This window comes from Pieris napi, chromosome 2, assembly GCF_905475465.1.
Source record: "Pieris napi chromosome 2, ilPieNapi1.2, whole genome shotgun sequence".
Lineage (NCBI taxonomy): Eukaryota > Metazoa > Arthropoda > Insecta > Lepidoptera > Pieridae > Pieris > Pieris napi.
In genome coordinates, this window is record NC_062235.1 from 9,270,859 (window position 1) to 9,294,241 (window position 23,383).

Genomic DNA, 23,383 nt, shown 5'->3' on the forward strand with positions numbered 1-23,383 from the left:
ATGATAATAAGACCTGAAGTAGTAGTAGTAGTAGGCCTCTGTGGAATCGAATTTAATTCAGTCAGCATAATTTTTAAGCGTTTTGTGAGTTTATATAGGGATAGTTTGACTATCTCAGTATTCATAGGTTGGGCGATTTTGTTCTATTCGATTTACACCTGGGAAGGATGTCGGTCACGACCAAACTATCAGAGTAGACGCATGAGCACTTCATGTGGTCATCTAAAACACGGAGTTGTTTAAACATTGTTTTTTTTTAGAAAAATCGCAATGGCATATATATTATATACAATAAACGTAGGGGGCAGAGCAGTGTTGGCCTAGTGGCTTCAGCGTGCGACTCTCATACCTGAAGTCGTAGGTTCGATCCCTGGCTGTGCACCAATGGAATTTCTTTCTATGTGCGCATTTAACATTTGCTCGAACGGTGAAGGAAAACATCGTGAGGAAACCGACATGTCTTAAAAGTCGACGGCGTGTGTCAGGTACTGGAGGCTGATCACCTACTTTAAATCTGAGGCCAAGACCTAAAGAGGTTGTAGCGCCACTGATTTATTATTTTATTTTTAAAGGTAGGGGGCAATAATCTAATACGGGACTTACATCTGTGAAATTAAACCGACTCAAAAACATTGTCATTGTATGTATATTATATAGGGCTACCATAAGGTTGTCACTGTAGTTCGAGTTAAGAATTTTATACAACGTTTATTTTTTATAGCAATAAATACAAAATACACTTCACCTGAACTTTCACTCGCCCGCTATGCATTAATGTTTTTATTTCTGTAGCAGTTCTTTCTTTTAATAAAATGTTATGTCATTTTTCATGTTTCTTCATTCGTAATAACTTGTACGATAACATGAAGACACACTTTAAAGACGCTTTACAATCTAGGGTCAACAAAAACAAGGTGTTTGAATGTAACATGTCAGCTTTTTAGGTCAACAAGACGACACAAAGATATTCAAAGTCGGAGAATCTTAATTAGAACAGAATGTGTCTATGGCGGTGTGATATGAGCCAACTCAAAACACGAGAAAATAATTTCAATTACGATATGTTCTTTGGTGAAAGTGCCGTATATTTTTTAATAATATATACAGTGGATTTCGCATATAACGTTGATGAAGGGACCACTCTAATTTCGTCGTTATATCCGGAAGTCGTTACAGGCCTTGGTTAAGATAAAGACACGTGCTTGTGTATAGATTAGATTAATTAATTTAATTTATTATAGCTAAATGGTCGCTACAACCAAGGTCGTAATAAATGAAATCCACTGTATGTGTTGTCTATAAATTGCAGCAAAAAAGTCAAAGGCGCAGATATTTCGTTATTTGTTTCGGCTAATAATTACTTCTGGACTGTGTGTAATTCATGTATTAATAAAAAAATATTTGCGTCACCGCCAGCATAAATTAATGAGTAATACATTACTATCAGTGTTCACCAAATGCCCGCAGGAATCATTAAAATCTCATTTTCGTGGAACTTCATATTCCTCTTAATTTAACGGGGACAAAATTGTTGTGCATAACTTTTACTGGCCACTCTAGCTTTTGTTTGTGTTTATTATCGTCAACAAAATACTTTGAACTGAGAATATATTGTTTGACGGATATATTGAAGTCGTAATTTTTGTCACCTCTTAATTACAAATCTAAACAAAATTAAATTCTATCCTACTAGGTTGATAACAAAAAAATCAAAGTGATAATGATGCTGTTTAATCTATTATAATGAGATACATGAGATTAGTACGCGAGACGTGATTAAATACGAAGAATAGATGTGAGTAAATACGAAGAAGAAATGCTAAACGCCACAAACACTTATCCAACATTTATTAGCCGATCTGATACAAATAATTTTGGTTGGAGCTTTACAACTAGATGAGGTTTAATGACGATTAACTGTAAGCGATAGTGTTGATAAAATGATAAAATTAGCAGAAGTGCATGTCCGTGAACGTTTTCTTGTCCTTAAACGTGGAGCCCCAAGCGCCGTAGTTCTTTTGCTCTTGTTTTTTTGGCTGAGGTTTATCAACGATTGGTTTCCTGTAACAATTGATTTGTTAGATAAAATACATAAACACATAAAGCATGATTCTTCAGTGTGAAATATATTGTAGAATCTTAGTGGTCGTCAAGGGGTAGCAAAAGTAATTAACATATGCTTCAATTCTTTACTATAATATAGTCTACGTTTGTATGTTTGTATGAAAGCTAATTCCTCTTAAACACTGCACCGATTGCGTGAAAAACTAGTGTGTTATAAGATCTTTTTGTATTTGGACGATATAGTAATGTTAATAGTTAAGCATTATTTAATTAAGTGAGGGCTATTATATTTTTTATATTTATTGCATAGGCACTATAGGAAAGTGTTTCGAATAGAACACGATACTTACATCATTGGTGTGGGGAATTCAAATTGTTTGACAAAGGAAGTCTTGGTGGCTATTTTGCATTCGTCTCCACGGGCCATCGTGTTTAATGAGATGATAGATGATGGATGAAGGACGGCTGGGGCTGCTTGTCTACGGTACGTGCTGAATGTGGGTAAGCACTGCGTGTTCTAGACGGTTTCCGGTATTAGCCCGACGGCTGCCTTTTCGGGTGCACAGGTTTTTAGCGAGTCTGGAAATGATACGATATGTAATTAGTATTTTTGATTATAGTAAGGAATCTTGACAACAAATTGACTTTAATTTAAACATATGAATTCTAAGATATATATTTAATACTTAAAAGTAGAAATGAGTATTATTATTATATATTTAAATATTATAAATGAAACCTAGAAATGTACTGCTAACCCTCACCTCATGTTTTTGCTTTATTATAAAATTTATTACATAATGTTAATGACATGTATAGAAAATCTGCATAAATACGTATATTTCTGCATTAAAACTGGTCAAACCGCATGATGCAACAACGAGTTACTCTATCATCATCTCATTTTAATATTATAATTCCAAGGGTTTATAAATGCATAATTTATTTTAATTGTTTAAGCTATTTCTGTCACACGTTTTAGTAACTTTTATAATTATTTTTACTGCAAAATAATTCGTTATGTTTGACATTTAATTAGCACGAAACATTTTCCAGCCTTCACTTAAGTATGGCCTAATTTAATAATTTTACCGTTCATATTATTTTTTCTTGTTCTCATTAAGTGGTATGAATCCTAGGTAAACAAAATTATTTATTTATAAAATTACTTTAACTAAACAAATTTGACTTTAAAAATAAAACCGTTTTCGAAATTTTATATTGAATCAATTCAAGAAGTAGTATTTAAAACCTAACGAAGGGATATTAATATATCAATATGGTAATACTGATCTTGTTTTTAATTTTTCCAATAGGAGCATATAGAGAGGATTTAGAGTAATAATAATAATTTATTTGCATTAATGGTATAAAAATGTTATGGTGGTACAATCTAAAGTTCACATATTCTGCCAGACGTAATGGCGTGCAAATTTGTTTTAAAAGGTATAATTTTACATACAAGTTACAATTACATTATGAGTAATATCATTAGTCAATTCTTATATTAATTGATCACATCATAATCACATTATTAAAATATATTATTACATCAAATTAATATTAATTATAATGTTTCACCCAAATAATCTTTAATATAAAATTATTTATTTTCCAAAAGTACATTAAGTCGATTTTTAAAAACAACAGCATAGACGCATAGACACTTTCCATTTTTCGGGTATTTTACGCTTACAACATTTAAAAGCTAGTTAAGTCTTATATAAAGATATTTAGTTGGTTGAAGAGGAAACCTTTCACTGTATGAAAGTTCATCGACTCAAAATACGTAGAATTAATTCGTTAACACGCGACGAGCGCGTGGTTTGCTCTCCTTTACGTTGTAAACACCAACCGGTTATTGTAATTATTAGATTTTACCCAACATGTTGTTGTCTATAGTTTTACCTCAATCACAAACCTATATTATTGTTTGGCTATTGCTTAATATTATGAAAACGAAACAATCCCGTAATAATATGTGTATACTTAGTTACACCTTAACTCCTGCCCTGCGATTCTGTAACTCACTTCACGAACTCACACAGCGGTTTTCGCATCGGCGGTCGCTCTCAAATCAGTCGTGAAGCAGTCATTTTATGATTTGGCATTCTGAAAAGGTGGGAGCTTGTAGTTTATTGTTTATCAGAATGCCAAATCATAAAATGACTGCTTCACGACTGATTTGAGAGCGACCGCCGATGCGAAAACCGCTGTGTGAGTTCGTGAAGTGAGTTACAGAATCGCAGGGCTGAACTGCAAATGTTTGTTAAAGGAGGCTGAAAAACAATCGACTACCTAACAACAAAATACTACTTCTTTTATGATTATTTAAAAAGGGTAATTTATCTTTAGCGTATTACAGCTGTGTTAAATAGAATTTGTAAGTTATTAAAACATAAATTTGATACTATAAAATCGACTTGCTGGCCCCGCATATCCCAAGGGTCGCGAACAATGAATCATTCGACATTGGATGGTGTTCACAAATTCCGTTGCATTTAAAATTGTATTTATAATTTTAAATGTAGGTCAATGGAAATATTCTCGATATTATAAAACTATTCATTTCCAAACAACGAAATTATGGTTCAGTCTGATTTTCAACTTAATTATATTGCAGCATATAAGTAAGTAACCAGCAGTAAAATCTATTAATTATAAATATATGTTATAAGTAAAACAAATTACATAAAACAGAAAAATTCAAAAAGAATTGAAATATATTTTCATAATAAAATCTTAAAGTCCACTGATTTAAATAAGACCATTATGAATAATAAGTACTGACAAAAATACTGACCTGGGAAGAAATTTATCGGTAATCGCGAATTTTCTCTTCGATTTTGTCATTAGCACCCAAGTTATTGGAAAAAATATAAAAAATTACACGCCGAATAGAAAATTTTGCCGATGAACACGGGGACCGAATTAAAACTGACTGTCTGAGAGGATGTAGAGAGCTTTAAATGTAAACCAGCTTGGGACTCGTTGGACGACGTCACCTCAACTCGTACAACTTGTATAGCTACGCGTCATCCGCATAATTTATTCAATTAGGCGGATTTTTCCAGTTCTTATTTAATCCTTTTCTTTCATTTCATCGAATTTCGTAATTATTGACCAAAACATATGTGACAAGTTACACATAATTTAATTTGTATAAATTGAAGCGAACAACTTTTTTTTTATTATGTTACACGAGGGAAACGGGCAGGAGGTTCACCATACCCCGATATGAAACCCCGCCAATGGAGGCTCGCACTGCCAAAAGGCTCGCAAGCGCGCTGCAGGCCTTTTTTAATATGCTCTTTTCTTGAAGGACCTTTAGTGGGGCGCGGCCAAAATTGCCTTAAGAAACGCTCAGTTGTGGAACTACTATTAATACTGTGGTTACTGTAGCAATTTTCGAAATATTTAGCTCGTATTATGAGATATAATAATCACACAAAACTTGTAGTATAAGTATTACTACGAAGTTAAAATATTGTTAAGTCAGTCAGAATATTATTGAAAATGTATCCAAGACAAGACAAGAAATATGCGCACGTGCTGATTTGCACGCTAAGGTTTCTCTGCTGAGTTTACGCAAAAAACGGCCTTTTGAATACGTTGATTGCTTTATTTTTTAAATCTTATAGCTGAATTTTTTATAATAAAACAACAACTATACTTTTTCAATTTCTATTTGCTACTGCTACTTAGTAAATAGGTAAAATTTAATATATGGGAAAATACGATTACTGGCAATAAAATACACGAAACATGAAATTTATTGCCCTTTCACTTACGATGAATTGAAACTTATTATATATTTAGTATGTCTCTTCTATTACATTTTTTTAATTCAAGTAAGGCTGAATGACCACTTGCTCGATCTTCTTTTTTCTTCTATTCCAACACCATTCGGTCAACAAAACTGTTGTAGCTGAAAGAACGCCTGAAAAATGCGATTATTATTAACATAATTTTAGGATTATTTGTGTCGTACTTGGGCCTACGATGAAGAAAGAAAGGGTGTCTATCTCGATAGATGATTAATCAAACAGATTCTGATATCTGATGTCCACATTAAGGGTTATTATGTTAATACAAAATTACAATTATTCATTTATTTACATTTATTAACACTTGGTTGCATTTCATATTTGGTACATATACATTCAAATAACATAGGTTATTAGGAGGCAACTGGCAGCCTTATTGCTAACAAGCGATTTATTCCAGGCAACCCTAGTTTGGGAAAAAGAAAAAAGTTATACTGAGGATAAAGTGCGTAACTAAATAACAAAAAGATACAGATAACAAACGTAGACTGCAATTACAAAAAAAAACTAAAAGCTAATCTTAAGAGTCATGGATCACAATGCTAGATTCTAAAATACGTAAAAATAATATATTTACAATACAAAACAATATCAATACAAAAAAATTATTACAGAAGTCACGATTAAGACGGAAAGGATATCTTTACGAGGTGTTTATGTCTATACTTACTTAAGACTTTTAAAAAGAAGATTTTTCAAAAACTAACTTGTAACTCGAAGTATTATATTATAATGTAATAAGAACTTTAAAAATATCAGTTCAAATAGTTAGACGTATAACATAATAATAAAAAGTGGAATGGTCACAAAATTATGCTTGTTTTTGTTAAAATGCAAATGTTGATTGGGGAATTTTTAGATTCTAGTAATGTCGGATCAGACTGGTACAGCGAGACAACCACGTGCTGTGGTCGTGGTAAATGACCGCTATACACCGATGTAATGTGGCGACCGTGGAAAAGTTCAATACTGGTTTGATGCATTTTTAATGAATCACCATACTTGTGTCAGAAATTAATACCAAATTATTAAAACAGACCAAAGAACTCAGCCACTTTTGAAGGCAGCTATATTTATATGACAACCAAGTGACATATGTTGCTGTGAAACTTCTTAGACGCATGAGGGTAAAATTTTTGCACGAAGATGTGCATGCAGCGTTTTTGTCGAAGAAAAGGGAGAGAGCGATTGAGACTTGAACATCGATGGTGTTTTTAATACATATAAATATAATTATTATTTTATTAAGTAACTAAATTACCATTTTTTTTGTTGGTTTTGTATTTTTATAAGGACAAAGACCCAAGACCTTTTTTGCTAAGACCCAGTTGGCTATTTTAGAAAATGTGGACATAATTTCGCAATTATGAAAATAATTAATTTGTTATATTATTTGACGATTGTTACCATATTTATGGTGGTACTTATATATAATTTCTATAGCTTAAATACTCAATAATTAATTTATAAAGAAGTTTCACTTCTGACATGTGTACTTTGTACGCACGCACTTTTTATTTATTTCTAAAAAGACAAAAGACATGAAACTCAGCCTTTATTGATGAAATAATTTGACGTTTTAAGTATTTTTTACTTATTATTTATGTTTCCCATCGTTTAAATCTACCCTGAATATCCACAAATATTTCAACATCAAATTAAAAGTCAAATCGGTCTAGCCATTTTCGTATTTAGCGAGACACGTACTGCATTTTATGTGTATATTTATATATATACATACTCAATCATATTTAACTCTATATATATATAGAGTATATATACGTAGAGTTAAATATGATATACCTTCCTCCCTTCTTCTGTAGATTAAGGAGCTACAATTCCACAGACAAAGAAACACACAAATACATACTTCTCTTTTGCAGTTGTTAACAAGAAAAGCTAAGAAAATAATACGATACATCACCTAGAAACAGAACAAAGAATGAGCCCTGCATGTCACTGAGGTTGACAGTATGGTTATTCACTTCCCAAGTCATAGTGGAGCTCTGCCAACACCGGTCACGCTTTGGTAAATAAGCGCTCAACCATTTTGATATGAGCCCTGCTTTTTGCATGCGATTAATTCTGAAACCTCTCAGTTGATAAATATCATTTGTGTTACCAAACTTAAAAATTGATATAAAAATTAAACAAAATATAAGAAAAAGCCTTGAATATTTTTTTCTATTAAAATTATTTAACAGGGCGTGTAGGCTGTATTAATGTTTTTAATTTATAAAAATATAACAAATAATATTTTGCAGTCCTTTTTTTTTCCTTTTTATACAATGCTTAAAGTACGTTAATGTATAAGTCTATTATAATCTACATAAATATTATAATACATATTATGTTCTATGGCTACAGTTCAAAATAAATAAAAACTTTATCATTAAACTTTATTTTCAGTCAAGCCAATTTAAAAACTGAATTGATAGATTCTTACTCTTTATTAATAACAGGCAGGTATGGACTAGCACCAGGTACGATTAAGGCGATTCTTTCCTCCATAAACTCTTCAAAACCTACAAAAAACAATATACTAATATAATTTAAAATAATTTGCCCCTAAACTTAACGCCTGAGCTGAGGAATATTTTATCCATCACCACTTTTGTAGTAATTTTCAATTAATCAAACATGACAAAACATTTAACTATTTCAGTTATATAACGACAACCGTCAACCACCCAAGCACAGCGTAAGTTGTTGCAATAATTTAACCATGACAGTTGACAGTGACACTCCTTTACGTATACGCATTTCTTTTTTTAAAATCTTCTTGGTACTAAGTTGGTCTCATCTAAAATATGTTTGTAACCTATGCATTATTGCTACACGCCTAACACATATATGTATTTATATATGAATTTTACCTTGACTTAATGTAATAAATATGTTATTCTAACCTTATATAATTAGAATATTGTGAAGATAACGTTGATATGGTAACGAACCTATTTAACATATGAAAAAACGATATAAGGAAAATATAGATGATATTATAGATTTAATTTACGATTTGTTTATCACAAGATTCGTCGTCTCCGATGTCCTTCTATATTAAAAACTTAACTTTCTCATTAGTCTAGTGGTTATTATGTTCGACCATACATTATAAAGTCACCTGTGTTAAAAAATTTACGATAATTACACATCCCCGTAGCCCGGATGTGTACGCTGTACGTAGAAAGTCCTGCGTCTGATGGAAGTATGACAGTTATGGAATAGAGACTGTATATACATGCAAGTCTCAATAGATATGAACGACTGTGACCAAGTTGGCCTGGAGAACGTTATGGTATGTAAGTTTATTGAACAATCACAATGGCACAAATTTTATGTAAGGTGTGAAGATCACTGAGAACATACCAACAACGGCATAAAAGTCATAAGAGTTTTGATAAAATATAAAACATCTTTAAATTTTGTAAAGCTGTTAAAACTTTGTTAGGACATCTTGTCAAGTATACAATTATTTAAGTTTAAACTCATTATTAATATGTATTTACCTAAAACAAAATCACAAGAGTCCGTGGCCACAGTGTCGGCTCGCATTATATAATTTAATCTCAACTTCCAATCCACCATCACGTGACGCTCCTTTCTGACCCGGTTAAGTAAATTTGCCCCTAAAAACAATGATTAATTATAGTTAAAATAAACTACTAGGTTACTAGCCGCTACCCATGCGTAGATGATGGCCATTTTGCTTATTACAAATTAAAACTAGTATATTATTTCTGGTACACAATAATCCTTTCGTCGTTTTATAAGGAAAAGAACTTTATATGGCACGTTAAGTGAAATCGTGTTTTTTTTTTAAATCTTTCTTTCTTGAAATTGACATTTGACTTAATGAGGTAATCTGGGCGTCTTTAAGATTGAACTAAATTGATTATTATACGAACATTACTATTTGGTACGGCTATTTTGATTTTGATTTTTTTAAGGAATTATCAAAGACTATATTATAGCCACTACGTTATAGCAATATATTAACTATAAATATATCGATGAATAATTTCCTAACCTGACGTGATGTCTAATACCAGTCTCGGCATTGCACGGCTGAACACTTATTTTTAAATATTTTGGAAATAAATGTAATTACTAAATACTATAGCTATATGGTAATTAATTAATTCATAAAGCATTGCAGTAGCTATTGACTTTATTCGTAACACACAATTTAAAATCGAACCACCTTGGCAAAAACTCAGTTTTGTAAGTCGCAGCTAAGTCAAAAAGCGCATTAGATTTAAGCATAATTACATCTTTAGACTATTCGTTTGTCGAATTTTAAACTGCGGAAAATTAAAAAAAAATTGATTGCGGTACTAAAACATTATACGTTTTGTATAACTGTAGTGTAACCATTTTTCCGACCAATTCAATATAAGACGTTGGATATGAGATTTTCCGCTACAAAGAAAATTTCCATACAAATAGAAACATCTGTCCGTTGTTTTACTTACGTATACGAGGTATATAAAATACCGTAAAACCGTTTTAAAACTTTTCACGATGTTTCTTTTGGAATTTTAAAGTAAGTTATATATAATATAGTAAAATAATAGTATCAACTATGTTACCTTTAGACTAAATATATTTTATGCAGGTACTTTTAGATCCCGTATACATAATTAGAAAAGTATTTTAGGTTATTTCTTAAGTGACTTATAATATATCAAGGCATTGTCATTTTAAACATATATTGTAATCCTACCAGCCATATTGTTCGCTTCCATTGCGGTCAGTGAACTCGTCAGCTCAGCACCTTTTAGTAGAGACACATATTTTGGATCATCTGAGTTCTATAATGAAAAATATATGAATTTAGATTTTAGTAGAGATAGGAAGATTCTATGTGCTTTCACTGTTTTTTCACGGATATCGATAATACGAATAGTGATCGAAGTTGTTGACTAGATAAAGATGAATTGAGAGCTGTCTTCAAAGAGAAACCTGAAGCTACAGTAGCTGTATTGAATTAAGAAAACGATATTAGAAATCGGGCAAATGTAAAATAATAAATCGCGAGAAATTATTTTTACTTTTAAAGTGTATAAATAATAAAAATTGTAACTCAGAATGGGTCTAGTACCGTAGTAATAAGACAGTGAACAATTTATACCTAAATAACCTTTATAGATCGTGGCTACGGTCTTTATTTGTTGAATTGTTAACATTTTAGACGCAAGTTGGCCACCGTTCGGTGTCTAACATGTCGTCTATTTTTAGTTTACAAGGCGTTAAGAATTTCGTGAAATAATACAATACCTTTAATTCACGTTCTAAATAAGATCCCTTATTAATTGACCATGTATAAGTTGCTCTATTCAGTAACAGTTCACTGACAGTAGTCACAGGAATTTCCAGTTTAGGGAAGGTTAGAAATGCGACAAGATTCCCAGAGTACGTTGTAACAACCACTAATACCACTATCCACCAAGTACCAACTACTAGTCTACCACTATCTGCTCGTGGGAGGTACATTCCACCTGCAAAGAAAGCCCAGCACGTTGCACGCAAATGTTTGGATAAATGTTTTGACTTAGTTACACCAGAACACTAGAACGGAACTCGCAGGTTTAGCAGTTATATATATTATAGTCTTAAATAGCTTATATACACTTAAACATAGAAATATATATAAATAATAATAAACTATTTGAATCAGATAAAGTGACTGTTTACTTGTTTAACTTTAAAACTTCTGAACACTTGAAACCTTGAACTCCCACTGCACAAACAAAATTATAATTTCCTTGAATTTACAATAAAAATAAATTGTATCTTATCAACAACAATGCCTGTTTGTTTTCTTATTTATTAGCTAATTAAATATGTGGCTATTGAGGATAGTGGAATAAAATAGTTTTAAACAGGTAATAAGGTAATTAAAGTTACGCTTTATCTAAATTTTAAAGAATTGATAATAATTTTCTAAAATGTTGTACCCGAACTGTACAACATTTAGCTATAGCCTTTTCCTTATAATTGGTATTTCTAAATTCAGCATCAAAAGAGAATAATAATCGTCGCTTTTAAATAATGAAAATTAACCCATATAAATTGTCCCTACTCTTGCTTTTCTCTAATTTCATGCATATTATAAGATTCGTCATACGCTCCGCAATTGAAATTCTTACGGAAGTGCGTTTAAATAAAACAAATCTATTGATATCACCTGTGTTCGAAACAAGAATCTCTAGGGAAATTAATCTTTTTGTAAACTATCAGGAATATTCCGTGATCGAAAAATATAAAAGATATTTCAGTTATTCTAAAATGTACGGGCCGCTGGGTAGATATTTCTACGTTAAGATTAATGTTCTATATTAAAAATACGAATTTCTGAAAATGTTATAATGAAAATTGTCTCGTAATCCCTCAATCGGGCTTGGGACAAACGCCTACGTCTGCTCCATTAATAATTTTTCGTCTGAAGGCACACCACTGAAGCCTATGACTAGTGGCGTGGGGTCTTTAGAATATTTTCTGTCACCCAAAGAGGTTTTTTTGGTGCGCATAGAAAAAAATGGTTCGATTGCATGAACCGGTTAAGAGATGCACCTCTAAGTTAACATAATGTTAAAATTATAGAAAACTTTCGCAATACGATCGGAAAAATCAAATACAATTTTCCATTTTTTTTATTCTTTTGCAAAAAAAAATTGCCATATCCTTCCTCAGCTTTCGTTAATTAATATAATTAAAAACAGTAAAGAAACTTCATGATGTTGTCAAATTAATATTACCTTGAATACAACCTTTTAACCGGCACTGAATGACCGGAAATGCTTTTGCGAGCCAACTGAACTGAACACGGATGTGTTCACGAGCAGCAAGCACGAAGTGTCAACCGCTAAAGAAAGCAGCTAATAACTCACCTTGTTGCAATAAAGCCCCGTAAACATACCACAAACAATTATGTATAGTCGATAATCCTCCTTCTCTTGTGATATCCTCAGCATCGTAAAAAGGGCTTATTCTATGTATTATGAATAATGTTGGCCCCATAAAAATCACTGCAAATCCTAAACAAAGCCATGTCTGGAAACATAAATTAATTCAACTCTTAGATGATATGTTACTGGTTTGCAATAAAATCGTTAATTCGACGATGAAACTACATTGTTACTGACAATTCAAATATTATTATTTAAATAGATATCTATTAGTAGTAGTATGCTATAGTATATAATAATTTTAACAAAGTTAACAATAATATAAATAATCTTGACCGCTAAATGTGTGAAATGTAAACTGAAGTGCTTTGGCACAATTTCAAAGCCCACTTCATTTAACTATCAAAGTTAACGAGTTCATTTTACAATATGGAGATTTGTGGCTTTTAATGTTCTTGAAGTACATTAAAAGCCACAAAGGTATTACATTATATAATACTCACTGGTCGGGCGAGTTATGTATATTAATGCAAATCTAGTATTTGTTGTATGACTTTAGCAATATTATTATTCTTGTCTTCATTTAGTACAAGATTTAACGTTACATTACTAAAAACAACTGTATACGCATTACGCATATATATTTTCATCCAATGAAATATTTTGCGACAGGTTGTATAGCCCCTACAATTCTCCCAAATTGTCTGCCTTTTAATAGCTTCTAGAACTATTATATTGAATTTGGTAAGAACATTGCGTGAATTTATTTATGCATTAATTATGAATTAATTTATTCATTATGAACTATCTAGCGTTTAAGTTACATTAACACACTTATTTAAAACGCAAAATCCAGAACCCAATTCCTTTTCCATTGTAGTCACAAAAGAAGCGGTGAACAAACAAAAGCATAAGTAGAAAAGAAGCAGTAAAAATTATCAGGAAATACGAGGGAAATACCTAATGTATAAGTCACCTTCATAAGTACTCTTTCTATGTGGTAGAGGAATGTCCCCCGGTACTTCCTTGGCCCCAGAGCGCAAGCTGCCGGGGACGGAAGCATCAAAATATAAAAAAGCTTAAACTCTACATACAAGGTACTTACATCGGTTGTAAATGGTAATAAAAATAATAACGCTCTGCTAAGTTCTCGAGGACGTGCTATCATGAAAGCGTACGGCTGAATACTCACAGGAATTGTGTAGTTTATACCTTAAATGAAATAAAAAGTTAAAAGGTTTCCTTTGATTGACACTTTAAGCATTTACATATTTACGTTGTATAAATACAGCCACGTATGTCAATGAAGGTATCTGTTAAAGCTTAACTGACCGACATCTTAAAACCCGAAGGAGGCATACAATTCTTGTTTTGTTGTTCATATATATTATCATATTAGAAAAGAACTTCCCTCAAAAAAGGACGCATGAGAAGGCATGGTTGTGAATACATTTTAATTGAAACGGATCCTTTATATTAAGCAATACATCAGAGCCCATTTGTTCCAGTTTTAAATTTCCCGTTTTATTTTAAGCGAAACATTTATAGTCCAGGGATGTATTAAACGTATTTAATTGCAGTGCATTACGTGTTGGGACTGCTACAATGTAAATGCGAGTGCTACTATGAAAATCTAATTATAATTTAGTTTGTGAACCTTCTCGAACCAACCATTCAACTTTGCCATAGCCTAAACAAGCATCTTATTTAGAGGTATATCCTCTAAATAAAATGCTGCGGAGTACTTGACATAGTGATTGTAAGAATGTGGGGAGAGGCTTTGAAAGAGTAAATCTTGAATCGCTTAACTTATTTTCTATAGGTACTACTGTGACACTGAGGAGGTTATGGAAAAATATAAACTTTGTTAAAATTATTTCAGTACTTCTAAGGCCATCTGGCTACATACGCTTGCTAAAAAACCAGTGGTCCGTTTCGTTTTATTTTTTTTTTCTCTAATAGTCAAGTTGGTAACCAGCCTTTTGTGTCGGACATACGTCGCCGACTTTTTGGCATGCCGGTTTTCTCGCGATATTTTCCATCACTGTGCGAGCGAGGTTTAAATGCGCATATAGAAAGTTCACCGAGCACACCCGCGGACCGTACCTACGACCTCAGGGATGAGAGTCGTAATGTGAAGCCACTAGGCCAACACTACTCTATCAACATGAACACCTAGAAATAAATACGCAAAATGTGTATATAGGTGAGCCTCCTGCCCGTTTGCCCCCCGTTCTATAAAAAAAAAAAGGTTTACATTAAAAAAGGTTTATAAAGCATAAAATTACCTGGTGGAGGATCAGATAAGATTGAGAAAGCTGCAGCGGCGAAAGCTACTTTTCCCTTCGCGACTGCTGATAAGGTCAACCTTGCACTTGTACTGTGCATCATCTGAAAATAGTCCTTTTATAAATCCTTTTTTTATGGTCATTCTGTAAAAAATCACTAAATCTGTACAATTCCTACAAAGAATTTCCACTTTATTATATGTTTGTAACAATAAATTTGAGAAAAAAACGACTGAGCTACTTCATCAATTATTTAACCATTAAAATGCTATTTTAATGCAAAATAATATTTTAAAAATAAATCTCCATCAGCGATTCCCTTTCGCAGAACCGTCCTAGGCGCTGCTACGTCTAGGATGTGTATTGTGTAAGTAGCTAATACATTTTCCCCTGTAATTGATCCCTTTCACCTCTCTTACTCACAGTTTCGCAAAGCTATCACTTCCGAAATGTTGTAATAACTTATCATTTAGATCCCTCATTTTATAGATCACATATTTATAGTTTCTAAGAACTATGTTATCAATAGTTATTAAGTAAAAATGCTATGTTTTTCTGTTAATAGGTGTACAGTCAGTTTTTTTTATAGATGTAATCTCCATTGGCAAACCTTTTTTTTTAATAAACATAAACATGTACATTAAAAATGGAAAATTTTAAGCATTATTATTTAATATCCACGCAAACTTGAAGCGGAAATCTATTTTTTGATATTGCCATTTCGTTTGCATAATAATGCCATTCAAGAGAAACTCGTCGTGTTGTGTTTACGCCAGAGGACTTAAAAAATACCAAATCATTAAAACACGCTAGAAATATAATTATGTATTGACAATCTAACAAAACAACTCTTTACTCTACTGCTCAAACGGTTAGAAAAATAAAATTACTTAAAAATCGGCAAAACTGCTTAAAAATTTATTGATTAGTATCCTAGATGTATACCAGTAAGCTAAACTTTCAAAACTGTTTATCATAAAATGTTAATAAATAAATGCCTATTCAATTATTAAACTATTCCGTTTAATCCGTTATAAAAAACATTTCGTTGTAAAATTATAACTATACGAATTACCAAGCATACCCCACGACCCGGCAGAACTTACTTTTCCATAACACAACACGAGTAAGGTTTCATAAACATACGTAAATACAACGAGATAAAACAGTGTCTATATGCACTTGCTACTTTGGTCCAAGGGCCAATTCACGGGGAGATACAAGGAAATTTAATTTTCAGATAATCTTATGACGTCACACTTCCCGCCAAGAACTACTAATAATTGTATTATTATTTAATGGACACTACTTTAATTAATTCTGTATAAAAATAGTTCTTTTTTCAAATATGAAACAATTCCTAATGATATTTAAATATGAATATCATTTGCCAAAAGTTTGTTTTAGAGGCACAATATCAGATCTGAATGCAAACAAGCTTGAGACAAGTTGGCAAAATTCCAAAAATAGTTTAGCAAGACTTACATCTGTAGATGTTTCATTCGAAGATTCCTCTTTCACATGCCCTGGTAGGACGATACGGATTCTGTAACAAATGGTATAATAAATTTTAGGAACAATATTTTTAGGAATAATTATTAAAGCCGTCTTTTCTCAATTTTATAAGGGGTATTCTAAGTAGAGCAAGGAAAGATGTATTTATCACTTGCAAGACAATTATCGTTTGATAATAAAAGTTAAAAAATATGAAAACTATGGTATTTTAATTTAATGATATATTTATTTTTTAACAACTTACGTGAAATTTTTACTTTTAGCAAATTGTCCAATAATATCGAATAATAGACCTCCATAATTTACGACAGCCCCCGATGCATTTGTCACCAATATCGTCCATGGCGGATTCTAAAATACACATTACACAATGCATTTACTTAATTGTAAATTATGAAATATACAATCATTAACGCAAGAATCACAATTACTTTGTGAACGATCTTACTCTCTTTCACAAAATACAAAAACGTGTGTTATTATTTTAAATATTGTTTATTTTTTTATTAGTAGCCAACATTTTCAACTCAATTATATTCATAATATTATAATTTCGAATTTAAAATTAGATCGGAGGTAAAATTCATTTTCAAGGAATCATTATATGCGACGGTTTGGACAGCGATTTCGTGATCTTTTTGGTAATAAATTATAATACAATTTTAAATATATCTTACATGGTAGGTCAATATAGACAATTCTTTGCCACGGAAACCATGTTGTATATGCGGAAACAATGCATCCTCAAACATAAATCCATCTATTGGGCGCCAAAACGCAACCTGAAATTATTTATTGCTTAAAACTTTATAATAAATTGTAAATTTTAAAACTTACTTGTCCAAAGATTTATATGTAAATTAAACAAATTATAAAAAGTAGGTACTCTTGGGGCTGGGTCCTAGAGCATTTTGGGCCAGCCGACTCGAACCTTCGAGATATACCAATGGTACATATTATTATCAATAAATAAAAAATTCTTAAATGTCACGACGTCATTACAGTGCAACTGAATCGACTTCGACGACAAGAAAAGTTTGCTTAAGTAAAAATGCTAAACCTTCATACGTATCACGATTACTAAGTTTTTAATATTGCTTGTTTCAACGATAACGATACGTAATACAAATTAATTTGTCTATGACAGCAATTTAAGCCCAGTTGGTGGTTAGGCGCATGGTTCATCACCAAGACCGTGGGTTCGAACTGGGCATAGATCAAAAAAACAACAAACAATTTCATGTGCAGTTTCACACGCCTTTTCAATTTAACTTAAATTGTAAAGTTGTTGTAAATTATTACGCTCCAGCCTCATGTTTGTTTACTTCAGAAAACTTAATTTACTAAAGCCACACTTATAAGCTAGTAATAGGGTATATTATTAGTTTGACCTGAAGCAAGTCGACGTTTTCAATAACAGTAGTCACATTATCATCATCTTTGTTGCTGGTCAAATCAGTGCTTCTGTATGTCGCACCCCAAGTGTCAGCTGCAAGTGCTTGCCAAGTAGTACAGTTGCCGCACTTGCTATGCGCTGTTATATGTTGCTATAAGCATGATTAATCGATATATTTTATTTATAAAATATGTTCACAATATTTATTTTCTAACTGAAACATTTTTTATCAAATATCAATAAATGTACAATTTTACATAAATATGTGGATAAATTAAATTTCATCATCAAACATCGACTTGTTATACTTTTTTAAACTAAAATAATTAGAAAGTATATAATATATATACAAGTCCTCGGGTCGGTTTCTTCAATGGAAGATGTTTTCACATCCCACATCATGAAACTAAATTTGGCAGAAACTCTAGAAATAATAGGTCGCTACCATTATGACATTGCACAGAGAGTTTTGACTCGTTTCATGGCTATCTAGCCTCGGCATACAGTAGAATTAGGATACACTAGCGACAATTCATTCTTGATTCACATAGTTTAGTTCTGTATAGATTTTTGAAGTTATACTTCTTTTGGCGCGTTACGGAAAAGCGCGCGCATACCGTCACAAAAACAGACACCGCACACCGTCACAGAAAACCGACACCCTAAAGTTAGCATAGTCAACATTTTAAAATAAAAAATTATTTTTGTGATATTTAAATAAACTTAACATAACTATATCATGCGTTATAATAAAACTTTCAAAGTACACACACATGTTTTTTTATTGCTGTTAGTATCACTGGTTTTTGTACTTAATTGCGCTGGTCGTGTCCACATGTTGTAGGGTCGGCATGGATTTGATATTTTTGTGTGTACGTCAATTTGTTTGTTGTATCGTGTGTTTGTCCTTATATTGTGTACCAAATAAAAAACAACTTTAATCTTTGTCAAAAATATGGTAACCATTGTAATTAATCCCATATTCACCATATTAACACCCGTCTAGCGTGGACCTGATTGCCAAGTATCAGCGTTCTGAAATTCCTACCTGCATATGTCTTAATAACATGTCTCTCCGCTGCAGTCTATCAGGCCGAATGGCTTCCCACTCTTCATCTGAAACCTGTGCTGCAACGTCAAACTCCTCCTGTACTGCAGCATCCAAAGCTAATATGAACGCATCCATCAATTCCTTGCAGTAACATAGAAGTCCATTCTAAAATATTTTTACATAAATATGTACATGTATGTATAATAAATGATTCTCTCTTGAGAGATTCGATAATTGAAAGTAAAAAAAAATTAAATAAATCTGTGGCGCTACAACCTTTTTAGGTCTGGGCCTCAGATTTCTGAATCTGTTTCATGATTATTTTTAAATCTAATAGACAAGTAGGTGATCAGCCTCCAGACAACCCGGTTTCCTCACAATGTTTTCCTTCACCATTCAAGCGAATGTTAAATTCGCACATAGAAAGTCCATTGGTGCACAGCCGGGGATCGAACCCACGACCTCACGGGATGAGAGTCGCACGCTGAAGCACTAGGACAATACTGCTCTCATTTGCATTGAAAGTAGTTTTTTTTTATGCTAAAAAGAATTAGTATCTACGCGCCTTTCTTGAAAGATTCAAATTGGTTCGGAAATAGTTCAGTGGGCCGCTGGTTCCACATAGTGGTGGTGCGGCTAAAACTACCTTAAAAAATGATCATTTTATCCTTTAGCTAGTCATTTGTTATGTATAAACAAGAAAGTACCTGACAGTGTGTCCCGTCATCGGTTCTATTATAAATGTAAGCAATATTTTCTCCTTCAAACAATTCGTTGATCAATGTGGATAGATTGCCATTCCGTCTATTTGTGTCTGATACGATATATAGCCACTGCGCAAGAGTGTGTGACATGTGAAGATCGCGCGCAGCTTCAGCCATTGTTGTCATAGTGTCTGTCGTTACTATGACTATGAAATTTTCACCTAAAAATGATCCCAAATAATATAGGTAAATTGTAAAATGTCCGTCGTTGTAATTAGAATAAGACATATAATTTAGACAAATACTGCAAATATTATTAAATGGTGGGTACAACAAGATATGGTTTAGTCCTGTCAAATGTACATAACTTATTCCTAAATTAAGACAACAATTAAAACAATAAAACTTCATTTGACACTACTGACTTACTAATTTTATTTGGTTACTTAGTTTGGTATGATCCTTTGCATTTGTTTTGTGTTTCAATGAATAAATGAGTCTTTATTATCAACTGGCCAACATATGTACACTTGGTTTAAGATTCTTAATTTATCAGCCAAATCCAGTAGTACAAGCTACAGTCAGCGTATTACAGATAAAGTGTAGTGAAGTAAATAAATATCGCATTCATTTTTAAATGTTCAACGTTAGAACGTGTATTTTTGATTGTGATTACTTTTGTTGGCAGCTGATGCTTATATTCGGGTCTGCAGTGCAGACTACCTAGTGCCTACTAAATATTTTATCTGTAATGCGGCAAAATGAAATTAAAAGTGTTACTAAGAAATGTATCAACTATGAAATTTAAAAGGTTTGGACTCGAATAGTAAGTAATAAATGGTTCGAAACGGTTCTTAATCTGTTTTCTGTTAGTTCCTTTGTCCATCAAAATTTTAAAATAAGGCGCTTTATTAGGCGTTTAAATTATTATTATTTATTAATAAGTAAACATGACAGACCCATCACAAATACAAGATTTATTTGACAGATAAGATTTTTTATAAAAGTATGAGTAACACAACTAAAATAACAATAAATACAATAATAGGCACGAAAATTAAAACACAGCAATTTAGAGTACATACATAAAAGACAAAATAATTATAACGGTTTAAAAAAAAAGGCGTTTCAAACACCTTTTAGCAGTAGGGAAGCACGAAAACGTAGTCTTACCTATATATTTAACTGGGAGTTTGGATAATACTCTATAAATCTCTTTCCTTCTTAAATACTCGTTGGTCTCATGTCTCATTTTTAATAAGGTGACAGAGATGGAAGGTTTACCGTCTATTTGCGATGTCATGGATTGGACCACTCGAGATATCATATCTCGACCTAAAAGTTACAAATACATATGTCATTTATATTAATATTTCAGGCAGTTCCAGTAAAAGGGAAAAGTACCACTCCATTATTATATTATTATTAGAACATTATATGGAAAGCTCATTTTCTTAAAAAAATTTACTTCTGCCTTCTTTATAGACACGTAAACTACATATTTGATCATGTACTACATAAGTCGTGTTACGTACCTACACATTTTCTTTAAAATTATGCTATATTTTTGAAATTAATACTATGGTAGTAAGATTAAACATACTTAAAGTATTGTCATGGAGAATAATAGCGGATTTCCAATTAAACGCCTTTTCAGTGCGAAGATCAAGAACGATTTGGGGAAGTTCTTCACCGGGATCAGAAGACGTGACAGTGATAGCAACATTGGATGGGAGCCGCGGGCAATCTACTTCGGTTAGAGCAAAAAAAAGCATTTGTTCATCTTGAACTCGCTTAAATAATGACCAAGTGTCTTCGCATGAAGTGACGCTAAATACCGCAAGGAAACCTAGAAAAATTAAAAGGGTTTATTGATTGTGAGCAGTATTGGCCTAGTGGCTTCAGCGTGCGGCTATCATCCTTGAGGTCGTAGGTTCGATCCCCGGCTGTGCACGATGGACTTTCTGACTATGTGCGCAAATAACATTCTCTGGAACGGTGAAAAAAAATATCATGAGAAAATCGGCTAGCCTTAGACCAAAAAAGTCGACGTCGTGTGTCAAGCACAGGTGGCTGATCACTTATTTGCCTATTAGATTGGCCAATTATCATGAAACAGATATATGAGGCTCAGCCGCTGGTTTTTGCTCATAGTTTGTGTATGGCACGTTAATAAAATAGTCAAGTACTGGATTCCAAAATGCTTTTGGCTAGATTCTAGACAGACAGAGTAGAAGAGTAGAAGATTCTACACAGACATTCTGAAAGTGAGCAATTGCAGTACGTTTCCTATATTCTATATTAACAGACATATTCTTATTCGTCATTATCTCTAATAGTATAATTAGATATAATAATAATTATGTACCAAAACTAACGGTAGTCGAGACTAAGCGATTAATATAACTTCCGTATAAAAATCCGTTCATATTGCAATTAAAGTTCCCATTCAATCCTGAGTTTAAAACTCCGTCAGCTACAAAATTAAGTCACGTTTTAAGAAAGTCTTTTTTAGTAATCAATTTTGTGAACCCATTTTTTATTATTATTATTAAGCCTTTATTGCTGACTTGTTGTTGTACTGGGTACACAATAATAACACCTATTTAAGTTACATAAATAACTTAATTCTAATACATTAATAAAACTTAATCTAATACGTCACTTGACCCGTTTTAGGTAGTCAGCGTGTCCTGTGACACATAGGCCTCTTCCAGCCCCATTTAGGAAGATTTTAATAAATAGCTTAAGTGTCGGATACCTCTTATAAACTTTGAGAGCTATAAGTTTTGTTAATTGACATAATAATGAGAAACAACCTTTTTTCAGATTGATGGCAGTCCAAGAGTAATAATGCACAATTACTCCACCATGCTTAAGCTTAACCCGTGCTAGTTCTTTGATGTAATCCTTCAACTCGTCCGTTATAGCCTGGTACTGATCCTTGAGGAACTGGTGATCCAGAACTACAGCTAGTAAATTAAAAAAAACGAAAAATTAAGAATCAACGACAAAACACAGAACATTTAATCGTGTTGGGAAGGTAGATTAAGTTAAAAGAATTGACTGGCTAAGCTTTATGAATACTAGAACACATAGAAACAAAAATGCTGAAAGTTATTTATGACAATTACTTAAGTTGATTTAGAAATTTAAAAAGAGTTTTGACGCATTTTTGTTTAAACTTTTATTGCGATTATAACGTCAATATTTTTAACCCTTCACGTACAGACACGTAAACAATGATTGATAATAATATGTTCTTCATTTTAGTCGACATATGGCAGTCACGGAACCCATCTTACATAATATATACATAATTTTTTTAAATATTAGTTTAGATTATTAAAAATATGGCTATTTTAATCTTACCTATGGATGCATTTGAAGTTATGAGGGAGGGAAAATCTTCTGCAGCAACGCGGCCTAATAAACACAAAATCACGAACCATAATTGCATTTCGTAGCTCAAACCGATACTGTGACACTAACACGCCTGTCATAATTGAGAAACACCTGTTTTTAATCAAAAATTCTATTCGTTATTTACAGCTTTATGAATAGAAATGTACTAAATGAAAACGCGCTCATATCAACACTTAATGCGTACAGTAGAAGACTAGG

The 23,383-nt window shown here is 32.3% G+C and overlaps 1 protein-coding gene across 1 annotated transcript; it reads right to left on the bottom strand.

Annotated features, from left to right (window-relative positions):
• Positions 1 to 1,715: 1,715 nt before the first annotated feature.
• Positions 1,716 to 23,383, bottom strand: LOC125057923 (ionotropic receptor 93a). Its single transcript, XM_047661891.1, has 21 exons — positions 23,132 to 23,383; positions 22,579 to 22,731; positions 21,363 to 21,608; positions 20,933 to 21,094; positions 19,763 to 19,980; positions 19,053 to 19,220; positions 18,000 to 18,155; positions 17,286 to 17,390; positions 16,853 to 16,959; positions 16,579 to 16,639; positions 15,094 to 15,196; positions 13,911 to 14,017; positions 12,788 to 12,950; positions 11,175 to 11,395; positions 10,621 to 10,708; positions 9,404 to 9,523; positions 8,338 to 8,416; positions 7,816 to 7,976; positions 4,868 to 6,004; positions 2,415 to 2,643; positions 1,716 to 2,061 (listed from the first exon to the last, which is right to left on the bottom strand). The coding sequence occupies exons 1-19, from the start codon at positions 23,217 to 23,219 to the stop codon at positions 5,907 to 5,909; spliced, it is 2,604 nt and encodes an 867-aa protein (XP_047517847.1). The 5' UTR covers positions 23,220 to 23,383; the 3' UTR covers positions 1,716 to 2,061; positions 2,415 to 2,643; positions 4,868 to 5,906.